We start from the raw sequence: 26,947 nt of genomic DNA on the forward strand, positions 1-26,947 counted from the left end.
GCCTGGATGTTTAGGTAAATGGCAGTGAGGGGAGATGGGTGGAGAATGGGGGGTGGAGGGCAGCGGGGTGAGGTGGGAAATGGGTGGGTGGAGGGCAATGGGGTGAGGTGGGGGATGGTGATGCGCAGGCAGGACTGGCTCCCCCTCCAGCCCCGGAAGGAGCTTACTGCCTCCCCTCTCCACCTGGACCCTGGGGAGAGAGTCCTCTCTCCCAGTCCTGGGGCTGGGAGTCGGAATCCTTGGAAGTCAAGAGACTTTAGATCTTTCCCCAGCTCTCCCATTGAGTTTCTGTGTGGCCTTGAAAAGTCACCTCACCCCACACCGTGTCTCAGTTTCCCCATTTTCCAGATGGGAATAATGATATTGACCTTCCTCTGTAAAATACTTTGCGATTTATAAATGAAAAGCACTAAATATTGTTGGCTTTTAGATTTGTGTTTTAAAAGGAAATTACCAAAACTAGGAATAATGGGAATATTTTTGTGACTGTTTTTGTCTGATTTCCAGCGACAACAATTCCCTATTGTGGATTTGAACTTCCCCTAGCAGTGTTTGCAAAGCTTTTGTGGGCAGGACAGTGGTTTATCTAGGGGCCTGATCCTGAAAAGTATTACTCATGTAGCTGTTACTCATGTGAGTGGCCTCATGAAAAGAAGTGGCAGAAAGTGCTTTGTATTGTTAATACAAGAGGATGGTAGTAAGGGGAATTTTGAGTATTTTTAAAAATGTTGAGCCTTAGTGTCCTGATTTTAAAAGAAACATTTACTTTGATTTCTAATATGATGGTATTATATTTTACAGTCAGATGAGACCTTTACAGATGAAGTCCTGTCTGAACATGAAATATCTAAAGCATTTTGCATAAGAGAAGATTCTTCCTGTCCAAAATTCCCCTTCTCTTTCCAAACTACTCTCTGTGCTGTTGGCCTGACTTTCCTCCCCAGAGGTGGCTGCATTTCAGTGGTGTATTTATATGTCTCGTTTGTGAAGCATGTACTGATCCTTATGGAAGGAGGCTGTAGGAATGAATAGATAGGTACTGCAGATGTCACCTGAAGACAGATCTTCCCTAAGACCCAGCTAGGTTGTAGCAGTAGGACGTTGTGAGCTCTTAGTGGGATAAGGGCTGCCATGAAAGTATGGAGTGCACATCCGCATATTACCTCGATATTGGTGCTGCACATAACAATATTTATTCCGTGCATGGATGGAAAAAATTAGAGGGAACATTGCACAAGACAGCACTGAATTGAGAGATACTGGATATCTCAGAGCACGCACACGTACCTCTTTCCTTTGATCACACACACATAGGGGTCAGGGAGAGGGACTCGGGGACACAGCCCCTCCAGATCGCCTCATATCACAATCAAGTTCTGCCAAGCTGCTCCAATTAGTTCTTTCACCATTCAGTACAGATACAACTATGGCCTGTTCTACATTAGAAAATTAAGTTGGCTTAACTGTCGCTCAGGAGTGCTAAAATCCACATCCCTGAGAAGTGTAGTTAAGCTGATCTAACCCTTAGTGTAGACAACCACTTCTCCTCCTTTGCTATCCCAATCCACCCTTGTTTGAGGACTCTTTGAGCAGAGCTAGCTCAGGTTGCAAAGCTGGATTCATCTCTCTCTTCCACCCCCCCCCCCCAATGTAGAGAAGTTTTGGGGGGAAAAAAAGTATATAGTTTCCTTAATCGTAGGACTGGAAGGGACCTCGAGAGGTCTTCTAGTCCAGTCCCCTGCACTCAAGGCAGGACTAAGTATTATATATAGACCATCCCTGACAGGTGATTGTCTAACCTGCTCTTAAAAACTTGATGGAGATTCCATAACCTCCCTAGTCAATTTATCCCAGTGCTTAACTACACTTGCAGTTAGGAAGTTTTTCCTAATGTCCAGCCTAAACCTCCCTTGCTACATTTTAAGCCCATTGCTTTTCGTCCTATCCTCAGAGGTTAACAAGAACAATTTTTCTCCCTCCTTGTAATAACCTTTTATGTACTTAAAAACTGTTACGTCCCCCCTCAGTCTTCTCTTCTGCAAACTAAACTAACCCAATTTTTTCAATCTTTCCTCATAGATCATATTTTCTAGACCTTTAATCATTTTTGTTCTCCTCTGGGCTTTCTCCAGTTTGTCCACATCTTTCCTGAAATGTGGCAGAGTTGACTTTTTTTCTAATATTGTTACAGCTCTGCCTTTTGTTTGAAGTAGAAAAAATAAACACCTTCAAAGCTACAGTTTTTCTTTGTAAAGATGGTGTTTATACTTATTTTAAAATAACTTTCCATTTTATTCCCATGCTGTCTCCCCCCCAAGCTTTCTTTTCCATTAACTTTTAATTTTCTAGTGCACAACTAACTTTAAACAAAATAGTTTAAAATCATATGTACAATAGAACCTTAGAGTTACAAACACCGGAGTTGTGAACTGACCAGTCAACCACACATCTCATTTGGAACTGGAAGTATGCAGTCAGGCAACAGCAGAGTAAAAAAACCAAAACCAAACCAAATACAGTACAGTACTGTGATAAATGTAAATTACTTAAAAATAAAAAGGGAAAGCAGCATTTTTCTTCGGCATAGGAAAGTTTCAAAGCTGTATTAAGTCAATGTTTGATTGTAAACTTTTGAAAGAAGAGCCATAATGTTTTGTTCAGAGTTGCGAACAACCTCCATTCCCGAGGTGTTCATAACTCTGAAGTTATACTGTATTACGTTCTTGTGAAATTCCTTTCCAACATCTTGTTGGAATATTTCTGTGATAGTTTAAACAATGTTTGAGAAAGTGGTACTAAAAACTCGTATGCCCTTCAGCGTTCGTTCCATCCCACAAATATATACCCAGAATGCATGTTTCCATATCCCTATAATAGAGGGGCTTGGCAGGATTTAATTTTAATCTGTAATGGTTGGTAAATGTTGATTCCAGATGACACACCTGAAATGCACATGTTTAGAATTATTAATAATATTTGAAATTATTAATATGGGAAACCTCCAAACATGAAGTTCACCGTAAATTCCTTTATTAAATTCAAAGGCCTTATACAATTGTTTTAAACATGCCTAAAATAATGAGTAATTTACTACATCCAAACAGTAACAAAACATTTATAAGCATTTGATTGAGGTACTTACAAATGGTCTAAACTTAGGGGTGCTTAGACCCATGTTGGTTGGCTTCAGTGTGGTAAGGCAGGTATTGGCAATGAACCCTTTAAGACCGCGGTTCTCAGACTGTGGGTCGGGACCCCATTTTAATGGGATTGCCAGGGCTGGTTTAGACTTGCTGGGGCCCAGGGCCAAAGACCAAGCCCAAGGGCTTCAGCCCTGGGCAGCGGGGCTAGGGTTGCCTGGGGCTGAAGCCCTTGGGCTTCGGCTTTGGCCCCCGGCCTGGGGCAGTGGGGCTTTGGCTTGACACTCCTCCTCTCCCTCCCCCCCCCGCCTCCCAGGTGGCAGGCTTTGGGGCGGGCTCAGGCTTCGGTCCCCCCTCCTGGGGTCCTGTAGTATTTTTTGTTGACAGAAGGGGGTCATGGTGCGATGAAGTTTGAGAACCCTTGTAAGAGTTTACTTTTTTATACCTTTGAACAAACAAGTGATGTCATTGCCAAGTACTGACTTCAGCTAAAAAACAGTTTGAGACAATTCACCCTTATTTCCAATCTCCTTTCTTCCCAAGGCCTTTGCTCCCCTTCTTCTTTCTGTCCAACAGTTTTCTATTGCACATGGATTCATATGGACTTTTAACACTGGTGTGAGGGTCGGGAAGGGCCATGTTGGTTCATTTTAAGGCAGATTCTCTCTTATTTATAACAATCTGCAGTCACCCTTGGTGGTCAGAAGTCTTCTTTTTAAAAGCTTCTCTTACTGCATTAGTTCTTTAAACCAGACATCCTCTCTACTTCATTCCTTCTGGCCTTATAATTTATTATTTTCAAGGTGTTCTTTTACTTTCTAGTCAGGGCCTTTCTTTACAACACACACACACATTTTGTTAACAAAACCTAAGCTAAGTCTAATTCTTTAATTTCATACATTCATAATTTCATGCTACACCATGGGGGGGGGGGGGGAATCCGTTCACAGTTGCAATGCACCTGCAGGGATTGGGTGTCACCAGCAGCACGGGGAGCTCTCTGCAGCCCTGCTATCATGGGAGTGAGGGAGCAGGGCTGTGACAGCGGACCTGTAGATGGCTCCCTGTATGGCTGCTGGGCCAGTGACACCCAGTGCCTGGAAGCACAAGGTATGGGGGAGGCTGGATCATTCTGGCCTGGCAGAGCAGAGCCCCAGCCAAGGCTTCATGGAGGAGGATGAGCCCCAGGTTGTGGGGGAAGCCACGCCTCTGCTGAACAGTTTCTGATGGCTCCCACACTCCTGGCTGATGAGTGAGTGGGGCGGGTAACACCCAGTCCCTGCAGGCATTAGTTGTGAAGAAGGTTCCAGTTCTGGCAGGGCAGGGCAGAGCAGAAGACACCTGATCAGGACCGCGAGAAGTAGTCGTCATCCCCAGCTGCGGAGGAGGCTACCCTGCTGCTGAATGTCTAAGCAGGTCTGTCTATTTGTGTAATTTTAAGTAATTTTTCTACTTTCCCAAATAACTTCAAGTATAGTTTTAAAAGGCAAAAAGTCATGTTACATTTTTTACATCTCTTGGAGTCTGTTTTTAGGTACATCACATGGTCAATTCTTTTTCATAGATTCATAGGTTGTATGGCCAGAAGGGAAGAGGGTGATCATCTACTCTGCACACTCTTCATAACACAGGCCATAGGACTTTCCTGAATTAATTTCTAGTGCAGGGGTTCTCAAACTTCATTACACCAAGACCCCCTTCTGACAACAAAAATTACTATACAACCCCAGGAGGGTCATATAGAAGTCTGAGCCCGTCCAGGCCTCGCCACATTGAGTGTGTGTGTGGGGGGGTGGGGGGTGGGGGGGAGGCAAAGCCAAAGAGCTTCAGCCCCAGGTGGGGGATCTGTAACCTGAGCCCTGCCATCCAGGGCTGAAGCCCTTGGGCTTTGGCTTCAGCCCCGGGCGATGGGGCTCCAGCCCTGAACCCCAGTAAATCTAACGCCAGTCCTAGCGACCCCTTTAAAATGGGGTTGTGACCCACAGTTTGAGAACCGTTGAACTAGCGCATATCTTTTAGAAAGAAATCCAACCTTAATTTAAAAATTTCCAGTGATGGAGAATCCACCACAGCACTTGGTAAATTATTCCAATGGCTAATTACCATTACTTTAAATTTGCACCAGGTTTCCAATTTGAATTTGTCTAGCATCAACTTCCAGACACCAAATCTTGTGTTTTGGGGCAGGCGTAATGGAGATCAAAAGTTACTAGAGAATTAAGGAAAAGGACCCCATGTGTGATATATAAAAGTTCTAGGTTTCTTCTTTTTCAAGCATATTACTAGAAACTTGTGTGTATGTTGATATATGGAAAAGGACTACACAGAGTATCAGTACAATGAATATTAGAAAAATTTAATTTATTTCAGTTCACCCTGTGAATGTTAGGAAACATAACTGAAAGTTTATGAGGAATAATATTTTTTTAATGGAAGATTTCCACTTCTTTAAAACTAATTTATATATTGCAGTCCTATCATTTCCGCCATCTCCCTTTCTATATCTGGCAAATACTGTATGTTGCTTCCTTAAACTGAATTTAAATTACAATGTAATCAGTACTGGTTATTTGGGGGATGGGGAACGTATACACTTATTTTAACATCTTGCTCAACTGATATAAGGGTTTTAACTGAAAATCTGAATCAGCATATTTCTAAAGATCTAAAATATCTTGTGCTCCTTTTTTATTAAAAGACTTCATAATCTGAAAATGTATGTAAATGGAGAAACAAAGCCAGCATCTTAAAAAATCACATTGATAATGGTTGTAAATTCAGGTGACAAAAAATCTTTTTATATAGTATCTTGCAACTCTGGTAATTGTACTGAACTTTTTTGAAACATTCCATTGATTTTCATTTACTTATTTCTTTTGAAGCCTTATTTACACACAGAGAGAGGGAGAGACTTTCCTCTCCCCAGTTTATCCTCTGGTAGACAAATCAAGAAGCATTAAAATAATCCTGTCACTCAAGTCTGTCTTGTTTGTGTACTGTGTACTGCAAACATGGCCTGTCAACAACCAAATCTGAACCATTGAATTGTAATTTTAGTATCTTGTATAATAATCTTGCTGTGCAAATTACTGACCTTGACTTTATAACTTTCTAAACATCTTTCGCTCTTCCTTTAAAACAATCCCATCTAAATTTACCGTATTTCATGAACAAAGCAGTAGGTTTGTTTGCCAGATTATCAGACTGCATCTTAATTGCCCTTGAATAGACAAACCAAAAGCAGGTTAGTGGAATACTGCAGCTGTGTATGCATCTGTTTGTCTCTCCAAACCAACTCCTTATTATGCTTAGAAATAAAACCCTTTCTCTTTGCCAGCTAGATTCTATACTTGGTTTTATTATTTTTCCCCTGCTGCTGGTGAGTTGGTTTTCTTATAAAATTATTTTTGTGAATTTTAGTGTATATTTAAACATTTTAAGAAATATTACATAACATACAAAAATAAAACATATATAAATCGGATTTTTTTTTAAGCACTAAGAGCCTGGAACTTGGAAATGGCCTTTTATCCTAAAATCACCACTATAAATACCATGCCATTCACATATTAATATTTTGGTTTGTTACTGCAGTAAAAATTAGCAATTTTATGCAATATAAAGACTGTGTTTGCACAGTATTCTGTGTTGTGATGTTAATGATACAGCATCTTCACCAGAAGTCTTCTGTAGTTCAAGTAGGTTAGATATATAAAGTTTGTATCTGAGAGTGCTAGACCATTTGTAGCAGCTATGGTGTCACTGTCTGCTAGACAGTGTTCTCTTCCTTTAGCCATGGAGCACAATACTGTAAAAGCTGTGTTATCTGGCACTTTACCAATTGGAAAGCTCTAGAAACCGGCATTTCCCGGTGCCAGATCCGGGCGGCACTAAACTTGGCGACATGTCCCTGCTGCTCCTAGATGGAGAAACAGCCATGGGGGCTCCGTGCGCTGCCCCCACCCTGCCCCAAATGCTGGTTCCACAGCTCCCATTGGCCAGGGACTGTGGCCAATGGGAGCTGCGGGTGCGGCGCCTGTGTGTGTGGAGGCAGTGCGCAGAGCGGACTGGCCGCGCCTCCGCCCAGGCGCAGCAGGGACATATCACCGCTTGCATGTAGACTCCTAAGGTGAGCGCTGCCCAGATCCAGCATCCTGAAACTCCTCCCGTGCCCCAAGCCCCAGCCCTGAGCTCCCTCCTGCACCCAATTTCCCTCCCTCCATTGGTAAGTATAACTCATAGTTAACCAGAATTTTTGACTAACCGACTCCCCCTATTCCCCCAGCATGCCGGATTACAAAGTTTTTACTATACTGATTTTTATGTAATTGTAGCTGTATATCAGATCACTATCACAAGTAAATCCCTCACCAAGAATTACTTGGTTTACTTAGTTGAGATCCTCTGTATACCTTGTTGTTACATCAGGGTGTTATGAGGATTTGGGTTTTTTTATTGGATCAATGATCAGTAAGTATTTCCCCCATTTTTTAGCCCTTGCTTCAAAATGCTGGTGTTTGAACTTGGCCAGTATGGATTATCTGGCTGGTGAATGCACTCATCTTACAAGCTGTACCATTTGGGTAGATCCTTGTGGGAACAGTGTGCAGGATCAGGGCCTCATTTTGTAGCTCAGTTCAAGACTTGGCAGGCAGATAAAAAATGATCTCTTGTAAAATCAGTATTTTAATTTTTTGTATTAGCATGAAAAAGTCTGTTCATGCACCATAACATATAATCAGTTTTGCAGATTCTAATATAAATGAGTCATTTTTACATTGCATATAATAGTATCCCCATCCTCTCTGAGGACACCAACAAAGTTTTTTATATGCTAGACCAATCTTCTGCAAAAAAAAGGAACCAGCCTGTGTTGACAAAACTAACAATGTGGGAGAGAATTACATAAAAATGTAGAATTTAGCTTTGGACATAAAATCCAAAAATATACTATAAATGCTTTTTTTGAGTGGCCTTGGTAAATTCAGACCCTTGGGAATGTACCAATGTTCCATGCTGTGCTGTTGAAGCATTCCCAAGAGTCTGAATGTGAAGAGATCAACTAAAAACCAACCAACCAACCAACGCCCCTCTCTGGTTACAGGTGAGTAACCTTTATTTATATTACACTATATACCCATTAGTAGTGCCCTACCAAATTCATCGTCCATTTTGGTCAATTTCATGGTCATAGGATTTTAAAAATCGTAAATTTCATGATTTCAGATATTTAAATCTGAAATTTCATGGTGGTGTAACTGTAGGGGTCTTGACTCAAAAGGGGACTGTTGGGGGAGGGTCACAAGGTTATTGTAGGGGGGTTGCAGTATTGCCATTCTTGCTTCTGTGCTGCTGCTGCTGGTGGCGGTGCTGCCTTCAGAACTGGGTGGCCAGAGAGTGGCAGCTGCTGGCCAGGAGCCCAGCTCTGAAGGCAGCAGCACCACTGCCAGCAGCAGTGCAGAAGTAAGGATGGCATATTATGATATTACCACCCTGACTTCTGCATTGCTGTCTTCAAAGCTGGGCCCTAGGCCAGCAGCCGCCACTCTCCAGTCACCCAGCTCTGAAGACAGCTGAAATGTATGGTATCGCCACCCTTACTTCTGCACTGCTGCTGGCAGGGTACTGCCTTCAGAGCTGGTCACCTGGCCAGCAGCTGCCACTCTCTGGCCACCCAGTTCTGAATGCAGCACAGAAGTAAGGGTGGCAATACCACAACCCTCCTAAAATAACCTTGCGACCCTCCCACAACTTCCTTTTGGGTCAGGACCCCCAGGTTGAAAAACGCTGATCTCCCCTGTGAAATCTGTATAGTACAGGGTAAAAGTACACAAAAAAACAGATTTCATGGGGGAGACCAGATTTCACAGTCCATGATGCATTATTCATGGCCGTGAATTTGGTAGGACCCTATTCATTAGAATTCAAAACTTGCAGATTATGTTACTGTTGTAACACTTGTCTGTCCTTCTGCCCCTTCCCTATCTCATTTTGTCACGTGTCACAGGTCATGAATGCTTTCTTATTGATCTATAAACTGTCACTTGCATTGATGATACTCTATAAATAATAGTTTGGGAGAGGCTTAATTTTCTACATTGGGTATGGTCAGGAATAACACCCTTCAGCCTCATCCGCTACTTAAAAAAAAAGAAACCCATGCTGTATAAACCTGCCATGTGCACAAAAAGGAGTACTCAACTTCACAAATCCATTTTCCTTTCCTATTAAAGATGTGGTGTTCCAGTCTGGAACACAGTTATTTTAACACAGACAGTTTCAGTTTAAGAAGGAAAAATATTAAATACAAACCCTATGTTAATTCAGCTTTATAGCGGAGAACTTAAAAGCACAAGTCAGAAAAATAAAAATCTTTACGTGTATGTATTGAGATTAGAACTTTTATATACTGTAATAGTTATACAAATTACTACACATTCTGAAGGAACTAATAACTGGACTTCCATCTATTTAAATTTCCCAGCTGCCCTACTGAAGTTCAAATCCTTTACAGGAGGGACCCTTTCTAATAGTGAGAGGTTAGTTCAGTATTCATGTTTGTTCATTCTTTGGCCACTTGTCTATGAATCAAGCTGGCTTTTGGTTGATGAAAATACTTCAGCTGTTACAAGGGCAGTGATCCAACAGCTGCGCTGGTTGACTGGCATAGTCAGTGTAATGGTATTTGGTAGTAGTCATTTGGCACTGAAACAAGAAAATTATTTCCTTTATACTTTTCTTTCAAATGAAATTGAAATGTCTACATGAAAAATAACTAATTTTAATAATCCTAATTAAATGTAGTAGTATGGGTTTATGGTAACTATACATGCACCAATGAAGACTACTGGCAATCTGTGGATGTCACAATGTTGTGCCCAGTTGTAATACAACAGGAAACCATCTTGTGGTTAAAATATTCTGGCATGTATCTAAGTACATGCAACATGATGTACAGAAATAAGCCAGCCTTTATTAACTACTAATCAGTTATGAATAAATATAATTAGTCAAGTAAATGGCTCAAAAACACTATTATAGATTTGATTTTTCTCTTTTTTTTTTTATTTTTTTTATGTAGGGTGTGGATTCAGGATTTGTTCCCAGTGTTCAGGATTTTGATAAGAAACTTACAGAGGCTGATGCTTATTTGCAGATCTTGATAGACCAATTGAAGGTATGTTGAACTAACACTTGTGTACCTAAAGAGATAGTGGATAATGTTAGGTGCTCTTTGGGTCTCCTCTGGAACTTGTCTTAGGCCCTGTTCTATGGGCAGCTGTGGTGGGGAATCGCCCATATTTCAGAACTACAATCCAGTGTCAGAGAAGACTTTCTTTGACACAGTAAAAGCAGAAGAGATGGAATGTATTAGTTAAGGCAGATGTGACCATATGAGAAGCCTGTCAAACGCTCAAGTATTTTTTATTTCTGGGGTTTGCCAATGACAAAGTTTTATCCTTTTCTTCTCTTTGCTCTCTGGGTCTACCATAGAAAAGTAAGTGTGTGTGTGTGTGTGTGTGTACACACACACACACACACACACACACACACACACACACACACACACACACACACACACTTACTTTTTGTAATCTTCTCTTTTAAAAAAAAAACAATGAAAATTCAGACTAAAAACTATGTTGAATTTGAGAACAGAATTCTGTGTTGAGATGAATGGAGATCTTGGAATCATGGATCACTCAAGTAAAATTGAGTTTGAAAATTAGAATAACTTTAAATGTATGCCTTCTTTTCAAAATGGGTTTTCTGTCAAATATTGAGAATCTGCTTTCTGTTATATTCAGTGAGTTAACTTTGGAGAATTGGCAGAGATGGTTTAAATAAATGAGTTTAAATTTGTAGTGGAATCCTTAAAATGATCATCCTGCCCTTGATATTTAATTTTTTTTTCCCTGAAGAGGAGTCCCGCCTGTGCTGTTGTTCCTGCACATAGTGCTTAACTGGGATTGCTGATAGCTGAGGAAATTTTGCTGCTGTATTTGTGTGAATCTGATATTTGACCATGGGTAAATTGCTCTGTAGGAGCAGCTAAAATGGAATACTTTTCTGCTCTGCTTATGTGTTTTGGAGTTAGGTGGGGGAGATGAGGAATGACAAGCTCATATATCCCACCACACTATTGAAAACAGCAGAAGATTATCCTTTGGCAGTTTCTGCCTACAACATTTTCCCCTGACCCAGCAGATTAAAACTGATTAAGACTGCTACAGTTATGTTCTGCTTCTCTTGCTGATATTATTGGGCAAGCACTGTGTGTGGGAGCATCAGCACAAATTTGGTCTTGTCGATGGGAAAGGAGTACGTGCACTAAGATGGAGTTGAGTGAGAGAGACATACAGAATAAAGAGCTTGGCCCATGGCCTAATGATTTAGGATACAGCTGAGCTTTGTCCCTTGCTCTCGTGTCAGCAGCGGTGAGGAAACCATCCCAGGCAGCACTCCTCTCTGGAGGAAAGGATATGCCTCACTGTGCTCTTCAGCGGTCACCTGAGACTGCATGAAGAAAAGATTGACAAATAGTGGAGAAAAAGAACAGTAGAAATAAGGGACAGGGAGAGACTTGCAGAAACTAAGGCATGGGGGTTTTGCAGAATGAGGTATCAGCATTCAAGGAAGGGGAAGTATGGCACCAGAGAAGAGGAAAGGATAGGAGAAGTGACTTGCTGAGTTTTAGAGAGGAGATGGCATTTGAGGTTTTCTTGTTCCATTGCAATATCTTATTCAATTTGGTAGCTGAAAGTAACTTAGAAAACTAAAGCACTAAAATTTTTCAGACCCTCCCCCCTGCTTCTCCAGTCGTCTTTTTTGGAAGGAAAAAGTGTGTGTGTGTGTGTGTGTGTGAGAGAGAGAATCTTTAATGTATGGTACAAAAACAACAAGGAGTCTGGTGGCACCTTAAAGACTAACAGTTAGTCTTTAAGGTGCCACCAGACTCCTTGTTGTTTTTGTAGATACAGACTAACACGGCTACCCCCTGATACTTAATGTATGGTAGTGGTACACAACATGCAGTCTGAGAGCCAAACATACATCAGTGGAGACATAAAATGCACCCTTTGTCCCTCTTAACACTCTCTCTGCACGGCAAGAACAAATCTGATCAACCTCTAGTTTTTATTGATGGTGAATTTAAATAAATAATTTTAACTCCTCTCTCAAGGGAGTTACAAATTCAAACTACTTTTTTACATTTAATTTGGACAAATTATGATTGTATGCAAATTAGGTGCAGCCCTTGGGCTTTTGATAAGATGATAGGATGGCTCCCAATGTCAAAGGTTGGACTCCTCAATATAAACTGGCTGCCTTTACGTCACTTTAATTAGTAGGAGCAGATCGATGCTTAAGGATCAAAAATTGTGGGGTCATGCAAATGTCCCAACTAATGAACAGGAAAGTTCAAAAACTAAAGCAGAATTGTCTGTCTGTAAGTGGAATCCTATTTGTGAAGTGTCATTGAGTCTTGAAATAGAACTCAGAGGTTTTTTCCTCCTTCGCATAAATCAAATTTGGGAGGTTTAATGGCCAAAATCCCTTTTTTTGGTCTGGCATGTCATCCTAGATTCTAAGGCCAGAAGGGACCATTGTGATTTAGTTTGACCTTCTATATAACACAGACCATCAAACATCTCCAAAATTAATTTCTAGAGTGTATCTTTTAGGGGAGAAAAAAGTAGCATATCCATGGGTCTCAGGTTTCAGAGGGGTAGCCGTGTTAGTCTCTATCAGTAAAAACAACGAGGAGTCCTTGTGGCACCTTAAAGACTAAGAAATTTATTTTGGCAATTTTGTGGGCTATAACCCACTTCATCAGATGCATGGAGTGGAAAATACAGTAAGCAGGTATAAATATACAGCACATGAAAAGATGGGAGTTGCCTTACCAAGTGGGGGCTCAGTGCTAACGGGGCCAATTCAACTAGGGTGGATGTGGCCCATTCTTAACAGTTGACAAGAAGTGTTGAATATCAACAGAGGGAAAATTACTTTCACAGATACCTATTTTCAATTGCTTACAACACCTACTTATTAAATGTGTCCTGCTTTCAAAATGTAATTTAGTGTATTTGTCTCAGCCAAGATGGTAATAAAATAACTTGTCAATGAAGTTTGTCCAGTGATTTTACCTGTTCTCAGCTTAATCCTGTATTTCATTTTTCTTTTGTATTAAAGATAAAAGTAAATGGGAGCTGACTTGTTTTGAACGGTGGAAAGTTTGAAATCATTATATAATGGTTTGCAATGGGACAGCTTCACAAGCACCAGCAATTATTAATACTAAGTCTATATCAGGATAGGACTCAGAATGCTTGATCAGGATTGAGGACTCCATTGTGCTAGGTTCTGTAGAGGCCTAGTGCTAAACAGGGTCCTTACTCCAACGATCTATCAGTCTCAGATAAGATAAAAGAACAGATAAGCCTGTTTGCTGGAGGTGTTCTGAACAATGCCTCTATTCTTAAATGGAAACTCACTCTTCCCATAAAACCTTACACCAGAGCAGCCTTCTTTGTCCAAAGAGTGCTGAATGGAACTCCCTATGTATCTCATCAACTCCACCTTTTTAATCAACTGCAGAACAATAACAGCATGGGAATCGAAAGACACAGCCTCAGGCTATGTCTTCATTAACAGCGTTAAAGAGCTGGCCGTGGCACTGCTTTAACGTAGCTGTGTAGTCGCGGCAACACTGGCACTTTACAGCGCTGAAACTTGCAGTGCTCAGGGGAATGTTTTTTCACACTCCTGAGCGAGAAAGTTACAGCGCTGTAAAGTGCCAGTGTAGACAAGCCCTCAGTAACTGAATCTGGGTGTTGCAGCGAAGCGTGGAATGTCAATGACAATGTCACCGTGTCACAAATACTCTAAAAGAAATATGAACTAGTTGTTGTTGTTGGGGGTCATATTGCTCGGGTTGTACAACTCTACCCCGATATAATGTGGTCCTATATAACGTGAATTCGGATATAACGAGGTAAAGCAGCGCTCCAGGGGATAGGGCTGCTTTACCTCGTTATATCCGAATTCCTGTTACTGCAAGCGGTTCCTCTGCGCCCGCCCGTTGCTTGCTGCGGCCCTCCCCGGAGCCCCTTCACCCCAGCGCACCTTCATTCTGCCTCCTCCAACAAGCGCGCCGCAGCTCCGCTTCTCCTCCCTCCCAGACTTGTCGCGCCAAACAGCTGATTGGCGTGGCAAGCCTGGGAGGGAGGAGAAGCGGAGCTGCGGCGCTCGTGGAAGGAGGTGGAGGTGGAGCGGAGGTAAGCTGGGGAAGGGGGGGCCGCAGCAAGTGGGGGGGGGAGAGGAACCGCTCCCCGCCCCAGCTCACCTCAGCGCCGCCACTGCCTCCTCCCAGGAGCGCGCGGCTCAGCTCCGCTTCTCCCCCTTCCCTCCCAAGCTTGCCACGCCAAACAGCTGATTGGCGCAGCAAGCCTGGGAGGGAGGGGGGAGATGCAGAGCTGTGGCGCGCTCGTGGGAGGAGATGGAATGGAGGTGAGCTGGAGCGGGGGGGCCCCGGGGAGGGCTGCGGCAAGTAACGGAGGGCGCAGAGGAACTGCTCCCTGCTCCAGCTCATCTCCCCCTCTTCCCCTGAGCGCGCCACCGCTCCGCTTCAGGCGCTTCCATCTATGCCAGAGGCGTTCGAGGCAGCAAAGTAGCTATTGTCCCTCCTGGTATTGCCATCCCCCACCGGGCGTGAATGGGCACTAGAGACGAGAGCAGCTATGACACTGAGGCCCCAGGTGCCATTGAAGGGAAAACTGGTGATGACGACACAGCACTGGTCGCCTCCCTCCCGGCACCGCTCTCCAGCACCAACCGGTACTGCTCCTCCATGGTCACCAAGGAGAGACTCCTCACAATCCGACTCTGAGGCAGAATCTTATACCTCCCACAGGAGGTAACACTGGTTCGACCGCTGATACCTGACAGCTGATAATGGGCCAAGGGTTCTCACCAATGGCTTGGCCAGCACAGTGGAAGATGCCAGGGCAGTGGCCTTTCCGGAATCCCTGGGCCTTCCATCCAGTCCAAGGCCTCAGTCGAGGAGATCTTACTGTGTTGTGTCAGAATTTAGAACTCCCCCACCACCTCCCTCGGTACAGATATCAGGACCCGGTACCAAGCCCAGCACCGAACTTCGGGACCCGGTACAGCAGGATTCTTCAGGTGCTGAAGGACAGGAACAGGACCCTATACCTGTGCTGACATCCTCCTCCTCCTCCTCCTCCACCTCTCCTGATGAGGTGGTAGTGGGGACTTCATTTGCGCCTGCTCAGGACGACTACAGTGCACACCAGGTGCTCCTCAGGAGAGTAGTCCAAAACCTGAAGATCCAGGTGGAGGAAATCTTGGTGGACATCTTGGCCTTTTCTGGGCCATCGCGAGTGGCTTTGCCTCTGAATGGTGCCATTCTGGAATCTGTTAAGGCCTTGAGGCAGACTCACTGGAAAGAGAGTGGAGAAAAAGTATTTTGTTCCCCCGAAGGGGTTTGAATACTTTTACATCCATCTTCCTCCAGGATCGCTGGTGGTGTCCGCGGTGAACGAACGAGAGAGGCAGGGACAGCAAGGACCTACCCCCAAGGCCAAGGAGCTGGATCTCTTTGGCAGAAAGATCTACTCCATGGTGGGGGCTCCAACCATGGCTTTGGCTGTGGTCATGAGGAGAAGGCCTTGGGCCTCCCATACCAAGTGCAGCAGACTATCCAAGACCTCCCTTTTGAGGGCATGTTTTTCTTTTCGGAGTAGACAGACTCTAAGCTCCACAGCTTAAAGGATTTGAGGACCACCTTAAGTCCCTAGGACTACACATCCCAGCCCTGTTGAGAAAGCACGTAAAACCCCAGCCATTGCCCCGTTTCTACCAGCCTCAGTCAAGGCCAGATTACAATAAGGAAGCGGGGTAGGAGCTATAAGAGGAGGCCTCCTGCCCAGTCCTTGTCAGCCCATGGGACTGGCCCTGCCAGACAATTGTCTGGGTCTAAGCAGGCCTTTTGAGGGTACACCCGAGGATGGCGTACCAGGACAGTGTCTGGATCCCACCGTTCCCAATTTTTTGTGGATTGGTTATTCCACTATTATTGGGCATAGGCCCATATCATCTCAGACCACTGAGTGCCACACACAGTAGGATTCAGATACGCCCTACAGTTCGGTTCTCCCCTCCCCCCCTTCCACCCTCCCTTCCTCCCTCTGTCCCTCATCAGGGACCCTTCTCATGAGCAACTTCTAATCCAGGAAGTGCGAATGCTTCTGCAAGTGGGAGCAGTAGAGGAGGTTCCTTCGGAGCTAAGGGCAGGGCATTTTACTCCTGTTATTTCCTAATCCTGAAGGCCAACGGCAGTCTCAAACCCATCCTGGACCTGCAAAACCTCAGCAGTTCCATGAAGAAGCTGAAGTTCTGCATGGTCTCCTTGGCTTCCATTATCCCTTCTGTGGACATCCCTTCTGTGGATCCAGGAGACTGGTATGCCACTCTCCTATTTCAGTCTTCCAAGGCCACAGAAGATTCCTCTAAATTGTTGTGAACCAGGTACATTACCAGTTCGCTGTGCTTCCATTCAGCCTATCAGTAGCCCCTCAGGTTTTCACAAAGTGCATGGCAGTTGTCTTGGCTTTACTAAGGAAACAAAGCATTCAGGTACTGTATATACTTACCTTGATGCCTGGCTGATCATAGGTCAGACCATGGCCTATGTGGAGGCAGACATACAGCTAATACTGTCAACCTTCCAGAAATTAGGGCCTGTTGATAAACATGCAGAAATAAATGCTCTTCCCTGTCCAAAGGATAGAGTTCATTGAAGAGCCTTCCTTCACGTGCTGATATGGTGAAACACGCAAGATTGCGACTCGGACCTCTTTAGGCCTGGCTAGCATCAGTGTACTGACCAGGCCGGGACTGCTTGGACATGGTAGTCACACTTCCCTCTTCAGTGATCACCACCCTCCTATGGTGGCTGGATCCAGAGACTGTATGTGCAGGTGTCCCACTCTTGAAACCACAGCCATCAATGTCTCCAGTCACCGAGGATCTCGGATATTAGGGCCTTTATTTCAGAACCCCCATACACAGTCTTCTTCAAGAACAAGATCCAGGTGCACTCTCATTCAGCCGCATTCGTGACAGAGGTTCTTGTGATGGGTTCGGTCACAGAGATCCCCTTGGGACTTTCACCTGATATGTTGAAATTACCTCTGAACCCATTTTCCTTGTTAGCTTGGGACTTCCAGAACCCTGTCTTGTTGAGCCAGAGACACTAGCCTGCTGCAACGCAGACCCAGGGTCTGGTCCACGCCCCCAAAGCTGCAGATTTGGGTAACGTGCTGAGCTGTTTTCAGTTATCTCCAGCACCCAAACACCCATTTCCCAATGGGATCCAAACCCCAAATAAATCTGTTTTACTCTGTATAAAGCTTATACAGAGTAAATTCAATAAATTGTCCACCCTCTATAACACTAATAGATATGCACAGCTGTTTGCCCCCGCAGGTATTAATCACATACGTTGGGTTTATTAATAAAAAAGTGATTTTTATTAAACATAAAAAGTAGGATTTATGTGGTTTCAAGTAATAGAACAGAAAGCTGATCCCTCACTCACAGATCTTGGGAGACAGACCTGTCCTCGCTTAAAGACAACCTCCCAACCTGAAGCACATACTCACCAGCAACCACACATCACTGAACAAAACCACTAACCCAGGAACCTATCCTTGTAACCAAGCCCGATGCCAACTCTGTCCACATATCTATTCAAGTGACATCATCATAGGACCTAATCACATCAGCCACACCATCAGGGGCTCGTTCACCTGCACATCTACCAATGTGATATATGCCATCATGTGCCAGCAATGCCCCTCTGCCATGTACATTGGCCAAACCGGACAGTCTCTACGCAAAAGAATTAATGGACACAAATCTGACATCAGGAATCATAACACTCTAAAACCAGTAGGAGAACACTTTAACCTGTCTGGCCATTCAATGACAGACCTGCGGGTGGCAATTTTGCAACAGAAAAGCTTCAAAAACAGACTCCAATGAGAAACTGCTGAGCTGGAATTGATATGCAAACTAGATACAGTCAACTTAGGCTTGAATAGGGACTGGGAATGGCTGAGCCATTACAAACATTGAATCTATCTCCCCTTGTAAGTATTCTCACACTTCTTATCAAACTGTCTGTACTGGGCTATCTTGATCATCACTTCAGAAGTTTTTTTCTCTTACTTAATTGGCCTCTCAGAGTTGGTAAGATAACTCCCACCTTTTCATGCTGTGTGTGTATCTCCTCAATATATGTTCCATTCTATGCATCCGAAGAAGTGGGCTGTTGCCCACGAAAGCTTATGCTCGGATAAATTTGTTAGTCTCTAAGGTGCCACAAGTACTCCTGTTCTTTTTGCATAAAGCATATTTCATTTGCAGCATATTTACACTCATAAGCATATTTCCATAAAACATATGGAGTGCAGTGTCACAGTTCCCATCCAGGGTAGCTGTAGAGTGGCAACGTAGTCTTTGGTCCACACTTTTGCAACTCATTATGCCGTCACTCAGCGGGCCAGATTTGGCAGAGTGGTTCTACAGTCTGCTTGTCATTGAACTCCGAACCTTCCTCCTACATCTGCTTGAGAGTCACCTACATTGGAATGGACATGAGCAAGCACTCGAAGAAAAAAAAATTTTTTTTTTTTCCTTCTGTAACTGCTGTTCTTTGAGATGTGTTGCTCGTGTCCATTTCAAAACCCACCCTCTGGCCCCTCTGTAGGAGTTAGCCAGCAAGAAGAAGCTGAGGGGGCAGCGGGATGGTAGGATTTTATATGCTGGCACTATGAGGGTGCAACTCCAGAGGCACCAAAGCTGACCTGACAGATACCACTGAGGAAAACTTTACGCTGGTGGTGCGCATGGCATGCACACACCTATACTGGAATGAATATGAGCACCACCTCTCAAAGAACAACAGTTATGGAAGGTTAATAACTGTGTTTTGTTTGTAGTTTCAGCTTGTTTGACGTATGAAAAACCACACTTGCAGTATTTTCACAAATATGTTTTCTTTTAGCTATTTGATGAGAAGCTTCAGCACTGCATAGATGATGAACAGAGAAAAGCAAGTACACTTTATCTTATAGCTATTTAGGCCTTTCTTTTTGACATTTTTGATTTTATTTCCGTTTTCATTAATCTCATATAATTGTGAATCATGTTTTAATTCTGATTTTACTCTGCAGTTGATAAAATAAATTCTTGATCTGTCTTGTTTAGAACTTTTTGCAGGAGTTACATATTGTGAATAATTGGGGGAATATAACTTTATATAATAGGATGAGATTTTTATAACATTGGGATGTCACCTTTAAAGCTTTAAAACAAAGTTTCATTCTTTTAAGAAATGGTTCTAATACCTTTTTAGATACGTGGACAACACAGCATAATTTTAAAACTCCCAAATCTCCTCCGGCACAACTGTCATTGACGTATTTGAAGAAATTTTAGTATAAAATAACCAAATTTTGGTTTATTCATCAATGTTTGAAAGTCATAGGTTGAACAAGAATAGTGGAAAAGCATATAAGGAGCACACTGTTTTTTTTTAAGCAGTGCACATATTTGGAGCTCAGCCCTGCACATATTTGGAGCTCTCCATAGGCTGAGAGAAGACTTAGTCTGACTTGCCAGTCTTACATTTGATCACTCTGAGTATATCCTTTCTGGTCGTCTTCCACTTATTTCTCTTTCTCCTTTCTCTTTCTACCCAACCCACAACAAAAGGATTTTTTGTTCAGGGAGGGTTGTGTAAATGTGCAGTCTATAACATATTCACATGCTTTGGGGCTGTATGCTCCAGAATGCAATGTGTCATCCAGAGAGTACAAAACTTGAAACTTTCAGCCAGGCTGTAGCTCATTTCAAAAGCTGATGTATATACTTGCTCCCGTCCAGTGTCATTTTTGGGAGCATGGCAGTAGGTCAAAATGTCTCAAATTGCTATTTTTAAGAAAGACAAATGTTTTATCAAAGACTTTTTCTTGGGAGAGGCGGAAGGGAAAGAATGTTACGAAACAAAAAAATTAGCTTGTGAACTTTAATACCTGGAAATAGGGAATTAAAATTAAAGCTATTGCTCAATTATAACAACTGTTGCACTGTCACTGTAATGTTAAAATAGTTGGATTTGGGAATTTTTGTGTATTTTGTACCTATTTCTCCCAGTTTTCCCTTGTGTTTAAAAGCAAAGCTTATTCCTTTCAGTATTGTTGTTTGGGTACACTTTGCTTCCTCACATAATACTGTATTATGTAAAGGATGTGACTTTGTATTTGTTCCCCTTCATGTCTGATGGTCATAATGGCAGATTAACAATTTTATGCGTTGATCTTTGTGTCCACTTATTCTTGGCGGCACGTACAGATTTTAAAATGTTTGTTTGCTCAGTTCAAACCTGCTTGACTAGTCTCTGAACAAGCAACTGCAAGAACAGAACTGATTTTTTTGTTTGTTTATTTGTTTAACTAGAAAATTATTCCCTCAATTTTTACCTCTGTCCAGCTGCGCTCATGCAGCTCAGGAAATACATTAGCCTTCCTTGCGACAGTAAGAAGCACTTGAGTCCCTTTTAATCCTTGGAGGCTTCTTCAAGGATTGTGTTACAGATAGAGGATGCATTTTCATATTTCATCTGAGCAAGGCATACATCAGTAGAACAGGAAGATTGATGATTTCAAAGAGTTTTTTTTTTTTTTTTTTTTTTAAACGTTGTATCCATAATGTTTTTACTACAGATTCCACTTCTTCCCCATTTAAAACAAAAAGCATCACTTTTTAAAAAATTGAACCTTCCTGTCCCTTTGGGCTAAAACAGGTAAGGAATTCTTTGGCGGCAGCAGCTTAATGCTTCTGTTTCCTTAGGGCTGGTCCACACTAACCCCCCACTTCGAACTAAGATACGCAACTTCAGCTACGTGAATAACGTAGCTGAAGCGAAGTATCTTAGTTCGAACTTACCGCAGGTCCACACGCAGCAGGCAGGCTCCTCCGTCGACTCCGCATACTCCTCTCGCAGAGCAGGAGTACCGGCATCGACGGCGAGCACTTCTGGGATCGATCTGGGATTGATTTATCGCGTCTAGACAAAATGCGATAAATCGATCCCAGAAGATCGATTGCTTACCGCCGAACCCGGAGGTAAGTATAGACGTACCCTTAGCTAAGGATTAAGCTTTTCACTATACTTTGGTTAAGCAGTTGTTCTACGGAGATATGGTTTGAGGGAAAGTTATGCAGCTGGAAATCCATTTCTACACTTTCTTTCCCACTAGGTCTTCATTAAAAATTCTAGCAGAAAGCCTGTTTGTTTTTTTCTTTCCGTGTTTTGTAGTATGATTCATAAATTTAAATGGGCCATCAGAAGACAGGTTTTCTTTTCAGTGGGAATCAAAGCAGAGTGAAAGTGTTTCAAGATGAGCTGTTTGAACTCAAGTTAGCTGCTGTGTTCCAGCAGACCAGAGTCAGGCTTTTTCTAGTATCCTGTAATTTCTTTTGAAACTCAATTCGGTGTTTACATGCAGGGCAGGATTGGAAATGTGAACCAGAACTAATTAGCTTTGAGCATTGTTTCAAGCATTGTTTAGTATTGCAAAGAGCCAGGAAATAATGACCTCCTAAACAATTGAGCACAACCTGTTTTTTCAGGTGGAAAAAGTCTGTTTCCGGTGCTACCAGGCAACCACTTCTTGATAATATGATAGGTAGTAGCTAGGATGCTTTTACAAATAGGTGGCAGATGATCATTGTTTCTTAAGACATTAAGCAGCCTACCTTAATAACCATTTGGAGACCTGACAGATACTGTATATAGAGTATTATATAACGTTAGATATTACAAAATACTGTTATTTAAATTATGAAACCTACATTTTAAAGAAAGTAAAATAAAAGTTAAGGAACATTTGTTAAATAGTTCAGAAAACATTTATTATTGTATACAGTGATACTGAAGAATGTTTGTATTTTAAATAATGTCTCGCTCTTACACAGCATTCTTCATCCATAGATCTTAAAAGTGCTTTAAATAGGTCAGTATGCATCGTTACCCCATTTTACACATGAAACACATCTGTTAATATAAATTAAAGCATTGTCATTTAGAAACTAGTGGTGAAATCCTGTCCTAGTTAAGTCACAAGGGTCAGGATTTCACCCTAGGGCACAATTGTGCTTTAGTTCTTCAATAATCCAACAATATCTAGCAACACTTGACTTATTCACCTATTGAAGAGTGGATGCAAGGTGTACATTTAAATTAGGGCTGTCAATTAATCGCAGTTAACTCACGCGATTAACTCAAAATTAATCACAATTAAAAACATTAATCATGATTAATCTCAGTTTTAATCACAGTTAGAATACCAATTGAATTTTATTAAATGTTTTGGATGTTTTTCTACATTTTCATATATATTGTATTCTGTGGTGTATCTGAAATCAATGTATATTATTTTTGATTATCATTTTTACAGTGCAAATATTTGTAAACAAAAGAACTAGTGTTTTTCAGTTCACCTCATACAAGTACTGTAGTGCAATCTTTGTCATGAAAGTGCAACTTACAAATTTTGTTTTGTTACATAACTGCACTCAAAAACAAAAGAATATAAAACTTCAGACCCTACAAGTCCACTCGGTCCTACTTCTTGTTCAGCCAATTGCTAAAACAAACAAGTTTGTTTACATTTACAGGAGATAATGCTGCCCTCTTCTTATTTACAATGTCACCAGAAAGTGAGAACAGGCATTTGCATGGTACTTTTGTAGCTGACATTGTAAGATATTTACGTGCCAGATATGCTAAATATTTGTATGCCCCTTCATGCTTCGGTCACCATTCCATAGGACTTGTTTCTATGCTGATGACACTTGTTTTAAAAAAAAATTGCGTTAATTAAATTTGTGACTGAACTCTTTGGGGGAGAATTGTATGTCTCCTGCTCTGTTTTACCCACATTCTGCCATATATTTCATGTTATAGCAGTCTCGGATGATGACCCCGCACACGTTGTTCATTTTAAGAACAATTTCACTGCAGATTTGACAAAACGCAAAGAAGGTACCAATGTGAGATTTCTAAAGATAGCTACAGCACTCGACCCAAGGTTTAAGAATCTAAAGTGCCTTCCACAATCTGAGAGGGATGAGGTGTGGCGCATGCTTTCAGAAGTCTTAAAAGAGCAACACTCCAATGCGGAAACTACAGAACCTGAAGTACCAAAAAAGAAAATCAGCCTTCTACTGGTGGCATCTGATTCAGATAATGAATATGAACATGTGTCGGTCTGCACTGCTTTGGATTGTTATCGAATGGAACCTGTCATCATCATGGACGCATATCCCCTGGAATGGTGGCTGAAACATGAAGGGACATATCAAATCTTTAGCACATTTGGAACATAAATATCTTGCGACACCAGCTACAACAGTGCCATGAGAATGCCTGTTCTTTCTTTCAGGTCACATTGTAAACAAGAAGTGGGCAGCATTATCTCTTGCAAATGTAAATTAATTTGTTTGGCTGAACAAGAAGTAGGACTGAGTGGACTTGAAGGCTCTAAAATTGTACATTGTTTTATTTTTGAATGCAGGTTTTTTTTACATAATTTTACATTTGTACCTTCAACTTTCATGATAAAGAGATTGCACTACTGTACTTGTATTAGGTGAATTGAAAAATACTGTTTTTTGTTTTTTTACAGTGCAAATACTTGTAATAAAAATAAATATAAAATGAACACTGGGCACTTCATACTGTGTTGTAGTTGAAATCGATGTATTTCAAAATGTAGAAAACATCCAATGTTTCAATAAATGGTACTCTGTTATTGTCTAACAGTATGATTAATCATGATTAATTGTGATTATTTTTTAATCGCGTGATTAATCGCAATTAAGTTTTTTTAATCGCTTGACAACCCTAATTTAAATATATCCTCCTAATTGTTAATTTAATGGAGAGTCTGAAAATAATTATTCTGGAAGGCTTCTTTAACTAATTTTGTCTGTTTCTTTGGTTAATCAGTAATCTACCAGTTCTTACAAGTAGCTACTGTAACTGAACCCTGAAATGGCAGTTACCTCTTCATTTTAGTTTCAGCTATTGTAGGTTCTGTCCCCAAAGCCTTTCCTTCTGTTGGTGAATTGTGATTTTACTGCTATGCTATAGATGTAAAGATTTTTTTTTTCTAATTGACTTTTTTGGTAGGGATTTATGGCAAATAGGAATGGTCTGAAGAGATTACAAATTACCATTATTTTGGGTTACAAAACAGTTGAAGCTACAATATCATGTTGTCTGGTTAAAAATAGATAACCTTTTAAAAACAAACAAGTCTTGAGAACTTTTTTTCTCTCTTACCCTAGGGTCTATCTTTTTCTCTTTAGAGTTTCAGACTTAAGGTATGTCTACACGGCTCATGTTACAGCGCGGCTGCGGCAGCGCTGTGACATGGGCAGTGTAGACACGCTTTGTTGCCGGGGGAGAGGTCTCCCAACGATAATAAAAATAAATAAATAAAAACTAACCCCAAATGAAGGGTGGTAGCTTTATCGCTGGGAGCATGGCTCCCAGTGATAAAGCGCAGTCTATACGCATGCTTTTCAGCGCAAAAACTTTTGTCGCTGAGGGGGGTGTTTTTTAATGCTCCTGAATGACTAAAGTTTTAGCGCTGAAAGTGGCAATTTAGACACAGTCTTAGACAAGTAAGGGTATTTATTCATATGATCCTAAGGAATGGAATTAATGCCCTTACTACAGCCTCTTTTTAGGGACTAAGAAGAGGGGTGTCCTAATAAACAGTACCTTCTATCTCTATATTCTTAAAATATAATCGATTCTAGTGTGTGTGTGTGTGTGTGTGTGTGTGTGGAGGGACAGCGGGGGAGGTGTGGGAGTGTAATGTAAAAGGGGTACTCGACTCCCTCCTGTGGTGGCTCGACCCACAGGTAGTATGTGCAGGGGTACCCTTCACCAGCCCTCAGCCATCCCTCTCGTTAGTGACAGACACGTCAGACTTGGGCTGGGGGGCACATTTGGGAGACCTCCAAATACAAGGCCTCTGGTTTCAGGCGGTTCTCGCTCTACACATCAATGTCAGAGAGCTGAGTGAAGTGTACCTGGCATGCCAGACTTTCAGAGCCCACCTAGCAGGGCGGTAAGTATCAGTCATGACAGACAACACCACGGCGATGTTTTATATCAACAAATGGGTGTGCACGTTCCTCTCCCATGCCAGGAAGCCCTCATGCTGTGGGATTTCTGTGTAGAGCACTCGATACACCTGCAAGCATTGTACCTCCCTGGAGTACTGAATGAGTTGGCGGACCGTCTCGGCAAGTCATTTCACAGCCACGAGTGGTCCCTTTTCCCGGACATAGTAAACTCAATCTTCCATCAGTGGGACTTTCCCCAGATAGATCTGTTCGCTACAAGATGCAACAGGAAGTGTCAGCAGTTTTGTTCCTTCCTCAGTCACAGCCCAGGCTCCATCACAGACACGTTCCTCCTTCCATGGGGAGGCAGTCTCCTATACACATTCCCACCTGTTCCTCTCATTCACACGGTGCTCCTAAAGCTTCGGAGGGAGCGAACTTTGGTGATATTGAAAGCTCTAGCCTGGCCCCACTAACACTGGTACACATGACTCCTGGAAATGTCTGTGGAAGCCCTAGTTACCCTGCTGCTCTTCCTGGATTTAATAACGGAGGATCACGGTTGTCTCCAACATCTGAACCTTGAGTTGCTCCACCTCACAGCGTGGAAGCTCCATGGCTGAACCCAGTGGAGCTTTTTTGCTCTGATCAAGTTAGACAAGTTCTCCTTGGCAGCAGGAAACCCTTTAGGAGAACTACCTACTTTGCCAAGTGGAAGAGATTTTCAATCTGGTCGGCGCAGCACCATTAGTCTCCGACGCTCGCCTTGGTGCCACTAATACTGGACTATCTTCTCCACCTGAAGCAACAGGAGCTGTCGATGTCATCAATAAGGGTGCACTTGGCTGCCATCTCCGCCTTCCATCCAGGCACAGAGGGACACTTGGCCTTTGCCAACCCGTTGGTCAGCCGTTTCCTTAAAGGTTTCAACAGGCTATACCCGCAGGTCCGACAGCCTGTCCCGGCTTGGGACCTCAATTCGATCCTATCCAGACTTACGGGGCCGCCATTTGAGCCCTTGGCGACATGCTCCCTGCTCGCACGCGCGCGCTCTCTCTCTCTCTCTCTCTTTTACAAGGTGGCATTTCTGGTAGCGATACCTTTAGCTGAGCTCAGGGCCTAACATCAGAGCTCCCTTACACTGTATTCTATAAGGACAAGGTTCAGTTCAGGCCTCATCTGGCTTTTCTCCCGAAGGCTGTCTCCCAATTTCACATCAACCAGAACATCTTCCTACCCTAAGTCGCACTCCAGGGCCAGGGAGCAAAGGCTTCACTCATTGGATGTCCGCAGAGTGCTAGCCTTCTACGTTGAGAGAACAAAACTGTTCCGAAAGTCCATCCAGTTATTCGTAGCAGTGGCCGACAGAATGAAAGATCTTCCTGTCTGCCCTCAACATATCTCATCATGGATCACGTCATGCATTCGGGAGTGCTACAACTTGGCAAAGGTACCCACTCCTTCGATCACTGTGCACTCCACCAGGGCTCAGGCCTCTTCAACGGCATTCCTGGCGCAGGTTCCCACCCAGGAAATTTGCAGAGCAGCAACGTGGTCCTCCATACACACAT

At 42.6% G+C, this 26,947-nt stretch overlaps 1 protein-coding gene across 11 annotated transcripts in view; it reads left to right on the forward strand.

Moving 5' to 3' along the window:
* The window catches only part of OSBPL9 (oxysterol binding protein like 9), a 117,825-nt gene that overhangs the window by 53,691 nt on the left and 37,187 nt on the right, over positions 1–26,947 (forward strand). For 8 of the 11 annotated variants that reach the window (XM_008167967.4, XM_008167966.4, XM_024104952.3 and 5 more), the window contains 2 exons: positions 10,222–10,317; positions 19,237–19,284. The exons of 2 other annotated variants lie outside the window; for them this stretch is intronic. In XM_008167967.4, coding sequence (XP_008166189.1) covers positions 10,222–10,317; positions 19,237–19,284 — 144 coding nt within the window. Of the gene's footprint in view, positions 1–9,624; positions 9,680–10,221; positions 10,318–19,236; positions 19,285–26,947 lie in introns of all 11 variants that reach the window. One more of the 11 variants, XM_065555351.1, reaches the window with a different exon arrangement.

Source organism: Chrysemys picta, chromosome 8 (assembly GCF_011386835.1).
Source record: "Chrysemys picta bellii isolate R12L10 chromosome 8, ASM1138683v2, whole genome shotgun sequence".
Lineage (NCBI taxonomy): Eukaryota > Metazoa > Chordata > Testudines > Emydidae > Chrysemys > Chrysemys picta.